At 43.5% G+C, this 11,439-nt stretch overlaps 2 protein-coding genes across 10 annotated transcripts in view; both read right to left on the bottom strand.

The window, feature by feature from the left end:
* The window catches only part of LOC106611851 (protocadherin gamma-A11), a 259,444-nt gene that overhangs the window by 112,275 nt on the left and 135,730 nt on the right, over positions 1-11,439 (bottom strand). Inside the window, exon 1 of one of the 9 annotated variants that reach the window (XM_045723960.1) lies at positions 3,941-6,872. The exons of 6 other annotated variants lie outside the window; for them this stretch is intronic. In XM_045723960.1, the coding sequence (XP_045579916.1) occupies positions 3,941-6,424 (2,484 nt within the window). In that variant the 5' untranslated portion in view covers positions 6,425-6,872. Of the gene's footprint in view, positions 1-365; positions 2,963-3,940; positions 6,873-11,439 lie in introns of those variants that run through there. 2 more of the 9 variants (XM_045723961.1, XM_045723964.1) reach the window with 2 other exon arrangements.
* On the bottom strand, positions 7,172-10,675 carry LOC123744582 (protocadherin beta-11-like). Its single transcript, XM_045723325.1, has 4 exons — positions 8,222-10,675; positions 7,576-8,089; positions 7,274-7,470; positions 7,172-7,180 (listed from the first exon to the last, which is right to left on the bottom strand). Exons 1-4 carry the CDS (start codon positions 10,658-10,660, stop codon positions 7,172-7,174), a joined length of 3,159 nt encoding a protein of 1,052 aa, XP_045579281.1. The 5' UTR covers positions 10,661-10,675.

Genomic DNA, 11,439 nt, shown 5'->3' with positions numbered 1-11,439 from the left:
CACACAGTGGTGCTGAAATATCCTTACCACACTGCCTCGTTTCTATTGTAGCACTTAGAGTAAAAACATCTCAGCAGGCATACTATAAAAACCCCAAATAATCAAAAAAACGTGGAGTAATTCCCACTACAGTAGAACGTAATATGTTAACGTCAAAACCTCAATCTGAAAACGCAGCTGACAATATAAAAGCCAAAGCTAAACACAAAAATATGTACCTGCTGATTTAACTACGCTGTTGACTAGAGAAGTACTGAGTACACAAACCTTTACGCACTATAACAAAAACATATGACAAATGATTTATTAATAAGAGCAGTATTTCAACCGTATGAGCAATATAATGTAAGATCCAATAAACTCACCTCTAGTGGGGAGTCTGGTTCATCCAGGATGTTATTTTCACTCTGCATCCGCTGCATCGTCCCTGTAGAACTGGGGTCCATTATCAGTACGTTCTGACTACAGGGTCTGACGAACTTACAGTCACTCTTTCTGGAGTCAGTCGTCCTGCACACCTCGTAATTGTACACGTGCTGTAGAGTTCCTGTCCCCAAAGTGTCTGCGTAACGCGGTGGATAATACGGAATAACAGGGAGATTTGAATGATAGAGGACGCGAGACTGTCTCCATCTGTATATTTTCACTGATATAATAACCACTAAACATGTGATGAACAGAAATGAGACTACAGCCAAAGCCAAGACTAAGTAAAAAGTCAGGTTGTCGTTGTAGTCCTTGTCGTGCGTAAAGTCAGTGAACTCCGAGAGCACTTCAGGGAAGCTGTCCGCCACCGCCACGTTAACATTGACTGTAGCTGAACGAGAGGGCTGCCCGTTGTCCTCCACTACAACAGTGAGCCTTTGTTTCACAGCATCTTTATCAGTGACTTGGCGTATAGTTCTTATTTCTCCATTCTGTAAGCCCACTTCAAACAGCGCCCTGTCTGTCGCTTTCTGCAGTTTATAGGAGAGCCAGGCATTCTGTCCAGAGTCCACATCAACAGCCACCACTTTAGTGACAAGATATCCCACATCTGCTGAACGAGGCACCATTTCAGCCACCAGAGAGCTGCTAGTCTGGACTGGGTACAGAACCTGAGGCGCGTTGTCATTCTGGTCCTGGATCATTAATTTCACAGTCACATTGCTACTGAGGGGAGGAGAGCCTCCGTCTTGCGCCTTAACCACGAGTGTAAGCTCTTTGATTTGTTCGTAATCAAAGGAGCGTACCGCGTGTATTACCCCACTCTCTGCATTTACCGAAACATAAGCAGCCACAGGAGTCCCGTTGACGTCAGTATCCTCCAGAATATAGTAAATATGGGAATTTTGATTGGAGTCGGAATCTTTAGCTCTAACAGTAAATATAGAGACGCCTGGAGAGTTATTCTCTGCGATATAAGAGTTGTACACGCCCCGTGGAAACACTGGGGCGTTGTCGTTGACATCTGACATCTTCAGGTGAAAGGTTCTCTTACTTGAGAGAGGAGGCGACCCTGCGTCCGTGGCGACTACAGTTATGTTATGTGCTGACACGATCTCGCGGTCTAAAACAGCATCGGTTACCAAGGTGTAGTAATTTCTTAAATTAGATTTTATCTTAAAGGGGATGTTTTGGTCTACGCTACAGCTCACACGTCCGTTTTCACCTGAATCAAGGTCTTTAACGTTGATGATACCAATGGTTGTACCGGGAGGAGAGTCTTCAGAAACGGGACTCGTGAATGACATGATGCTTATAACAGGCTCATTGTCGTTTTTGTCAATGACCTCAACAATAACTTTACTCGAATCCGTTAAGCCTCCCTGGTCCTTTGCTTCAATTCTCAGTTCAAACTTTTTCTCTTCTTCGTAATCAATCAACCCTGAAACGGATATTGTGCCTGTGGTTTCATTGATAGTCAAGACATCAGCAAGACCACCATTCATGTCTGAAATAGAGTATACAATAAAACTATTGGTCCCGCTGTCTGCATCGCTGGCATTTACGGTGGTAATATATGTGCCTTTCTGTGCGTTTTCCATCACAGTAGCCCTGTACACCGACTGGTTAAACACTGGCGCGTTGTCATTAGCATCTAGGACACAGATCTCTATATTTACTGTGCCAGATCTCTGCGGATTTCCACCGTCTACAGCGATTAGCTTTAAAGAGAGACGAGGATGCTCCTCTCTGTCTAACGGTTTCTGGAGGACCATCTCTGCATATTTTCTACCATCGACATTTGGATGTTGTTTTAGAATGAAATTATCGTTTGAACTTAAAACATATTCCTGTAGGCCATTAGATCCTACATCAGAGTCCTCTGCACTGGCCAACGCGAAACGCGCACCAATAACAGCGGATTCACTGATTTCTAAATTTATATTATTTTTCTTAAATATTGGAGAATTATCGTTAATGTCCAGGATTTCTATAGTAACGTGATGAAGCTCCATTGGATTTTCTAGAATAATTTCGAAGCTGAAGCTACACGGTGTGATATCACCACAAAGCTGTTCTCGGTCTATTCTCTCACTCACGACTAGAATCCCTTTGTCTGTCTGCAGCTCTGTGTACTGAATGCTTTCTCCTGTCACGATACGGGCCCGGCCCGCTCGGAGCCTTTTCAGATCTAACCCCAGGTCTTGAGCTACGTTACCGATAAGAGACCCTGTCTTCATCTCCTCAGGAATGGAATACCGTATTTGACCACTGACAATATGACTGAAATACAGGAGGAAAATAAGTACTTGCCACCACAGTCCACAGCACAAACGCCATTTTAAGTATTTAGGCTGAAGGAATCCTTCCAGTGCCATAGCCAACAAATAATAGATCCAACAGAAATATTCCTTTTATCCTCAACAAATACAAGAGCGATATTTGACTTATTTAAATCCAGGCTATTTTCACCGTCTTCTTTCGATATCTGTATAAATCAGAGCGAGTGTCTCTCTGTCGCGCCCCACCTCATATGAAGCGCAGAGTCTCTCCCTCTCCTCTGATAAAGCGCAGTGATAGGGGAGGGGACGCCACTGACTGACAATACTGGACAGAAATTATTTCACTGATCAACAGCGGCTCTCAGAGTCCAAAAAATGAACACACATTATATTTGAATCGGTAAAAACGTAGAAAATATTCACCAATTTACAGCACTAATTTGTTCCCAAAATATTTCAAATAGCCAATTGAAAACGGTGCTAGGTGAAATCTAAATCAATTAAACGTTAAATGACTATAATACTGGAACCAGTAAGGCAAACAGTAATAATTTGATACTAAATCATGCTATGCTATACTCTTAGAAAATAGATTCGAACGTGCGTAAAAACATTTCCGTGGATCTGCTATCCAAAGCATTATTGAACAACATATTCCGTACGAAAGTGGGTTGGTTATTTGACATATGACAAGCAGTTAACACTGCTCAAGGGACTCCGTAGTGACTCTTTGTCATAACACTGCCGTTGGAACAAAGGAGAGCAGTGTGAGCGAGCAGAGCAGACCTCTGCTGCTATCAGGACAGAAGTGGCGCTGTCCACAGAGAGAGTTGCTGAAACGGCCACACAGCCCACATTGCTGCTATTGTGATGAAAACAAATCAGTAGGTATACTATAAAAGCCAAAACTAACCAATAAACAAGTAATTGCTTCTATTGTAGCTATTAGTATGCTAACGTCGAAACCACAGTCTAAAAACTCAAGTGGCAATGAATTTCTATAAAAGCCAAAGCTAACCACAACTACTAACCACAACTACTAACTACTAACCACAACTACTAACTACTAACCATAACTACTACTTAACAGCTGGTTTGAACAAATACTGTTAACTGCAGAAATATTAAATAGGCACAATAGGTAAAATGGTTACAAAGGACACTTTGAAAAAGTATTGAAAATATATATTCCAACCCAATGAGCAATACTGTTTAAACTCCAACACACTCACCTCTAGTGGGGAGTCTGGTTCATCCAGGAAGTTCTGTTCACTCTGCATCCGCTGCATCGTCCCTGTAGAACTGGGGTCCATTATCAGTACGTTCTGACTACACGGTCTGACGAACTTACAGTCACTCTTTCTGGAGTCAGTCGTCCTGCACACCTCGTAATTGTACACGTGCTGTAGAGTTCCTGTCCCCAAAGTGTCTGCGTAACGCGGTGGATAATACGGAATAACAGGGAGATTGGAATGATAGAGGACGCGAGACTGTCTCCATCTGTATATTTTCACTGATATAATAACCACTAAACATGTGATGAACAGAAATGAGACTACAGCCAAAGCCAAGACTAAGTAAAAAGTCAGGTTGTCATTGTAGTCCTTGTCGTGCGTAAAGTCAGTGAACTCCGAGAGCACTTCAGGGAAGCTGTCCGCCACCGCCACGTTAACATTGACTGTAGCTGAACGAGAGGGCTGCCCGTTGTCCTCCACTACAACAGTGAGCCTTTGTTTCACAGCATCTTTATCAGTGACTTGGCGTATAGTTCTTATTTCTCCATTCTGTAAGCCCACTTCAAACAGCGCCCTGTCTGTCGCTTTCTGCAGTTTATAGGAGAGCCAGGCATTCTGTCCAGAGTCCACATCAACAGCCACCACTTTAGTGACAAGATATCCCACATCTGCTGAACGAGGCACCATTTCAGCCACCAGAGAGCTGCTAGTCTGGACTGGGTACAGAACCTGAGGCGAGTTGTCGTTCTGATCTTGGATGAAGATGGTGACAGTCACATTACTACTGATTGGAGGAGAGCCTCCGTCTTGCGCCTTAACCACGAGTGTAAGCTGTTTAATTTGTTCATAATCAAAGGAACGAACCGCATGTAAAACTCCAGTTTCTGAGTTTATGGATATATAAGTAGAGACTGCAGTTCCACTGATCTGCGTGTCCTCCAAGAGGTACGAGACTCTAGCGTTCTGATTCCAGTCAGAGTCCCGTGCGCTGACAGTAAATATGGACATTCCAGGAGAGTTATTCTCTGTGACGTAAGCAGAGTATGAGCTCTGACGAAACAATGGGGCGTTGTCGTTTACGTCAGAGATTCTAAGGTGTAATGTCCTGGTGCTGGAGAGTGGAGGCGAACCAGAATCTGTCGTTGTTATGGTAATGTTGTATTCTGGTGTCGTTTCTCGGTCAAAAGTTAAATCCGTGATCAAATTGTAATAATTTGTCATAGATAATTTGATCTTAAATGGGAGGTTCGTATCTATAGAGCATGTAACCTGACCATTCCTCTCAGAATCGACGTCTTTGACATTGATTATCGCAATGGTTGTTCCCAGAGGCGCATCTTCAGACACAGGGCTGGAGAAAGACATGACGTTTATAACAGGTGCGTTGTCATTTATGTCAACTATTTCTATGATAACTTTACCGAGGTCTGTCAAACCACCTTGGTCTTTAGCCTCAACTCTAATTTCATATTTCTTGTCTTTTTCAAAATCTATCTGTCCAGCAACAGATATCTTGCCAGTTGTCCTGTCAATTTCAAATATATCTGCTAAGTTCCCTTTTAAATTAGAAAACGAATAAGTAACTAATCCATTCGAACCACTGTCTGCATCGCTGGCATTTACGGTGGTAATATATGTGCCTTTCAGTGCGTTTTCCATCACAGTAGCCCTGTACACTGACTGGTTAAACACGGGCGCGTTGTCATTAACATCTAGGACAGAGATCTCTATATTTACTGTGCCAGATCTCTGCGGATTTCCACCGTCTACAGCGATTAGCTTTAAAGAGAGGCGAGGATGCTCCTCTCTGTCTAACGGTTTCTGTAAAATCATTTCGGCAAACCTTCTACCATCAGGATTCGCATGCTGTTTCAGAATAAAATTGTCATTCGGGGTTAAAACATAATTCTGTAGACCGTTAACTCCTACATCATGATCCTCAGCACTCTCCAATACAAAACGAGATCCTAGAGTGGCAGATTCACTGATTTCAAATTTGATATGATTATTCGGAAAAATAGGGGCATGATCATTTACATCCAAAATTTCCACAGTAACACGATGAAGCTCCATTGGGGTTTCCAGTATAATTTCGAAGCTGAAGCTACACGGTGTGACGTCGCCACAAAGCTGTTCTCGGTCTATTCTCTCACTCACGACTAGAATCCCTTTGTCTGTCTGCAGCTCTGTGTACTGAATGCTTTCTCCTGTCACGATACGGGCCCGACCCACTCGGAGCCTTTTCAAATCTAACCCCAGGTCTTGAGCTACGTTACCGATAAGAGAGCCTGTCTTCATCTCCTCCAGAATGGAATAGCGGATTTGGCCACTGACAACATGACTGAAATACAGGAGGAAAATCAGTACTTGCCACCGCAGTCCACAGCACAAACGCCATCTTAGGCATTTAGGTTGAAGGAATCCTTCCAATGCCATAGCCAACGGATAATACATCAGACACGAATATTCCTTATACCGCATCCACAGAAACGATGGTCAAATAGAAGAGTGATTGTTGAGTTTTTACTTTAATCCAGCCTATTTCAAATGTCCCCTCCGTGTATCTATAGATCAGAGCAAATGTCTCTCTGTCGCGCCCCGCCTCGTATGAAGCGCAGTCTTTCCCTCTCCTCTGATAGAGCGCAGTGATAGGGGAGGGGACTCTACTGACTGACAACATTGGACAGAAATTATTTCGTTGATCAACAGCGGCCCTTAGAGTCCAAAACATCAGATAACATGAACAATTTAGAACAGTGTAGAAATGATGAAATACTTTACAGCACTACTTGTTTTACAAATAGGTAGTTAAACACCGTGCTAGGTGCAACATATTTGAATACAAAGTTCATGTAGTACAATACTTTGACCAGCGGGAAAAATAGTATGATTTGATAGTGAAACATGTCACCCCCCCAAAAAAACATTCCCATTGGTCCGCTATTTAAGTCATTACTAAACAATACAGTGAGACAGCCGAGTTCTTTTCTTGCGATCAACACCGATCCAAGTGATTCTATGGGCAGTCTACAGCAAAGTAAATGTTGATCAAGCAGGACAAGGGATAGCACACTGTGTGAGAGAAGTGGCGCTGTCCACCTCGAGTGATGCTGAAATGAATTACCACATGCAGTCTTACTGAGTACAATGTCACCTTCTACAAACTCAGACAGCCAAAACGAACCAAAAAATATTAAAGCTTATAATGTTGACCAAAGAGATATGGCATTACGTAACCTAAAGGCCGGAGAGCACAATAGCTGATTTGGTTAAAAAGGACACATTGGAGAGATGAATTGCGACACAAGGTACTGCACTATTTAAACTCACCTCTATTGGAGAGTCTGGTTCATCCAGGATGTTCTGCTGACTCTGCATCCGCTGCATCGTCCCTGTAGAACTGGGGTCCATTATCAGTACGTTCTGACTACAGGGTCTGACGAACTTACAGTCACTCTTTCTGGAGTCAGTGGTCCTGCACACCTCGTAATTGTACACGTGCTGTAGAGTTCCTGTCCCCAAAGTGTCTGCGTAACGCGGTGGATAATACGGAATAACAGGGAGATTTGAATGATAGAGGACGCGAGACTGTCTCCATCTGTATATTTTCACTGATATAATAACCACTAAACATGTGATGAACAGAAATGAGACTACAGCCAAAGCCAAGACTAAGTAAAAAGTCAGGTTGTCGTTGTAGTCCTTGTCGTGCGTAAAGTCAGTGAACTCCGAGAGCACTTCAGGGAAGCTGTCCGCCACCGCCACGTTAACATTGACTGTAGCTGAACGAGAGGGCTGCCCGTTGTCCTCCACTACAACAGTGAGCCTTTGTTTCACAGCATCTTTATCAGTGACTTGGCGTATAGTTCTTATTTCTCCATTCTGTAAGCCCACTTCAAACAGCGCCCTGTCTGTCGCTTTCTGCAGTTTATAGGAGAGCCAGGCATTCTGTCCAGAGTCCACATCAACAGCCACCACTTTAGTGACAAGATATCCCACATCTGCTGAACGAGGCACCATTTCAGCCACCAGAGAGCTGCTAGTCTGGACTGGGTACAGAACCTGAGGCGCGTTGTCGTTCTGATCTTGGATGAAGATGGTGACAGTCACATTACTACTGAGGGGAGGAGAGCCTCCGTCTTGCGCCTTAACCACGAGTGTAAGCTGTTTAATTTGTTCATAATCAAAGGAACGAACCGCTGATACGTCAACAGGCTGATCTGAACACTTTGGACATATTGAAAATCAAGCAATGCGATTTAAACTCATTAAACTCACCTCTATTGGAGAGTCTGGTTCATCCAGGATGTTCTGCTGACTCTGCATCCGCTGCATCGTCCCTGTAGAACTGGGGTCCATTATCAGTACGTTCTGACTACAGGGTCTGACGAACTTACAGTCACTCTTTCTGGAGTCAGTGGTCCTGCACACCTCGTAATTGTACACGTGCTGTAGAGTTCCTGTCCCCAAAGTGTCTGCGTAACGCGGTGGATAATACGGAATAACAGGGAGATTTGAATGATAGAGGACGCGAGACTGTCTCCATCTGTATATTTTCACTGATATAATAACCACTAAACATGTGATGAACAGAAATGAGACTACAGCCAAAGCCAAGACTAAGTAAAAAGTCAGGTTGTCGTTGTAGTCCTTGTCGTGCGTAAAGTCAGTGAACTCCGAGAGCACTTCAGGGAAGCTGTCCGCCACCGCCACGTTAACATTGACTGTAGCTGAACGAGAGGGCTGCCCGTTGTCCTCCACTACAACAGTGAGCCTTTGTTTCACAGCATCTTTATCAGTGACTTGGCGTATAGTTCTTATTTCTCCATTCTGTAAGCCCACTTCAAACAGCGCCCTGTCTGTCGCTTTCTGCAGTTTATAGGAGAGCCAGGCATTCTGTCCAGAGTCCACATCAACAGCCACCACTTTAGTGACAAGATATCCCACATCTGCTGAACGAGGCACCATTTCAGCCACCAGAGAGCTGCTAGTCTGGACTGGGTACAGAACCTGAGGCGCGTTGTCGTTCTGATCTTGGATGAAGATGGTGACAGTCACATTACTACTGAGGGGAGGAGAGCCTCCGTCTTGCGCCTTAACCACGAGTGTAAGCTGTTTAATTTGTTCATAATCAAAGGAACGAACCGCATGTAAAACTCCAGTTTCTGAGTTTATGGATATATAAGTAGAGACTGGAGTTCCACTGATCTGCGTGTCCTCCAAGAGGTACGAGACTCTAGCGTTCTGATTCCAGTCAGAGTCCCGCGCGCTGACAGTAAATATGGACATTCCAGGAGAGTTATTCTCTGTGACGTAAGCAGAGTATGAGCTCTGACGAAACAATGGGGCGTTGTCGTTTACGTCAGAGATTCTAAGGTGTAATGTCCTGGTGCTGGAGAGGGGAGGAGAACCAGAATCTGTCGTTGTTATGGTGATGTTGTATTCTGGTGTCGTTTCTCTGTCTAAAGCTCCGTCTGAGATCAAATTATAATAACTACTTAACGAAGACTGAATTTTAAATGGAAGGTTAGTATTTATAGAGCAAGTAATCTGTCCGTTTCTCTCTGAATCAGCGTCTTTAACATTTATAATAGCAATTGTGGTGCCAGGAGGAGCATTTTCAGATACAGGGCTGGAGAAGGACATGACGTTTATAACTGGTGCGTTGTCATTCACGTCTAGAACCTCAATAACAACTTTACTGGAGTCTGTTAAACCTCCCTGATCCTTTGCCTCTACCCTGATTTCATATTTATTATCTTTCTCATAATCTATCTGACCGGAAACAGAAATGGTCCCAGTCGCCATATCAATGTTAAATATGTCAACTCTATTCCCTTTCAATTTCGACAAATAGTACGATATTTGCCCATTTGAACCACTGTCTGCATCACTGGCATTTACGGTGGTAATATATGTGCCTTTCTGTGCGTTTTCCATCACAGTAGCCCTGTACACTGACTGGTTAAACACGGGCGCATTGTCATTAACATCTAGGACAGAGATCTCTATATTTACTGTGCCAGATCTCTGCGGATTTCCACCGTCTACAGCGATTAGCTTTAAAGAGAGACGAGGATGCTCCTCTCTGTCTAACGGTTTCTGGAGAACCATCTCAGCATATTTACTACCGTCTGGATTAGCATGTTGTTTCAGAATGAAGTTATCATTTGGGGTTAAAATATAATTCTGAAGGGCGTTGAGGCCTACATCGAGATCCACTGCACTCTCTAGCAGAAATCGCGCACCAACATTAGCCGATTCACTGATTTCAAATAGTATATTTTGTATTGGAAAAGAAGGAGCATGGTCATTTACGTCCAATACTTCTACAGTCACGCGATGAAGCTCCATTGGATTTTCTAATATGATTTCGAAGCTGAAGCTACACGGTGTGACGTCGCCACAAAGCTGTTCTCGGTCTATTCTCTCACTCACGACTAGAATCCCTTTGTCTGTCTGCAGCTCTGTGTACTGAATGCTTTCTCCGGATACGATACGGGCCCGGCCCGCTCGGAGCCTTTTCAAATCTAACCCCAGGTCTTGAGCTACGTTACCGATAAGAGAGCCTGTCTTCATCTCCTCCAGAATGGAATAGCGGATTTGGCCACTGACAACATGACTGAAATACAGGAGTAAAAGAAGTACTTGCCACCGCAGTCCACAACACAAATGCCATTTTATTCCTTTAGGCTGAAGAAATCCTTCCAATGCCATAGCCAACAACGAATAAATCCAATACAAATATTCCGTATAATGGGTCCTCAGATACCGGAAACAAACATAAGAGTAATATTCAAAGTATTATATCAATACAGGCTATTTTCGTGTCCCCTTCGTTTATCGGTAACATGTATGGATCAGAGCGATGGTCTCTCTGTCTCGCCCCGCCTCGTATGAAGCGCAGTCTTTCCCTCTCCTCTGATAGAGCGCAGTGATAGGGGAGGGGACTCTACTGACTGACAACACTGGACAGAAATTATTTCACTGATCAACAGCGGCCCTCAGAGTCGAACATATTTACATCAAAAACCTTTCGGAAATGATTTAACACAGTACAGGATTATTTCCTTTCCAAACTGATCCATATCCAAACCACTGGCTAAACACTTCACTTTCTGCAATATAAATAAATGAACGTTCATAACTACAATTATATGACAATTTCATAGGCTACTAAAGAATCCCACTATCCCATCAAACTCAGATTGGATCGTTCATAACAATTATTCCATGAAACAGTCTTCCAAACCATGGCTCAACATTACAAACCAATACCTATGCATGTTGACCGTAATATTTTTCGTTAAGGCTAAAATCTATAGCGACATTTGGTCAATAGACAGAGGTAAGAACCAGGGATAATACACAGTGTGAGAGGGCGAAGCAGCCCTCTGCTGCAATGAAGACACAAGTGTCGCTGTCCACACAGGGTGGTGCTGAAGCAACATTGCAACACTACAGAGTTACCAATAAATCACAAGCACTAACGCTCA

The sequence above is a fragment of the Salmo salar genome, chromosome ssa09 (genome assembly GCF_905237065.1).
Source record: "Salmo salar chromosome ssa09, Ssal_v3.1, whole genome shotgun sequence".
Classification (NCBI taxonomy): domain Eukaryota; kingdom Metazoa; phylum Chordata; class Actinopteri; order Salmoniformes; family Salmonidae; genus Salmo; species Salmo salar.
The sequence above is the reverse complement of the archived record's forward strand: the minus strand, read 5'-3'. Positions and strand labels throughout refer to the sequence as shown.

What these genes read in the sequence shown, in the direction of transcription:
- LOC123744582 (XM_045723325.1), bottom strand. Translation starts at nt 10,660, where the DNA reads ATGGCATTGGAAGGATTTCTTCAGCCTAAAGGAATAAAATGGCATTTG. An exon ending in AACCAGACTCTCCAATAGAG is followed by an intron (nt 8,090 to 8,221) that starts GTGAGTTTAATG and finishes CTCGTGGTTAAG; the next exon opens with GCGCAAGACGGAGGCTCTCC. An exon ending in CTCATTTCTGTTCATCACAT is followed by an intron (nt 7,471 to 7,575) that starts GTTTAGTGGTTA and finishes CGCGTTACGCAG; the next exon opens with ACACTTTGGGGACAGGAACT.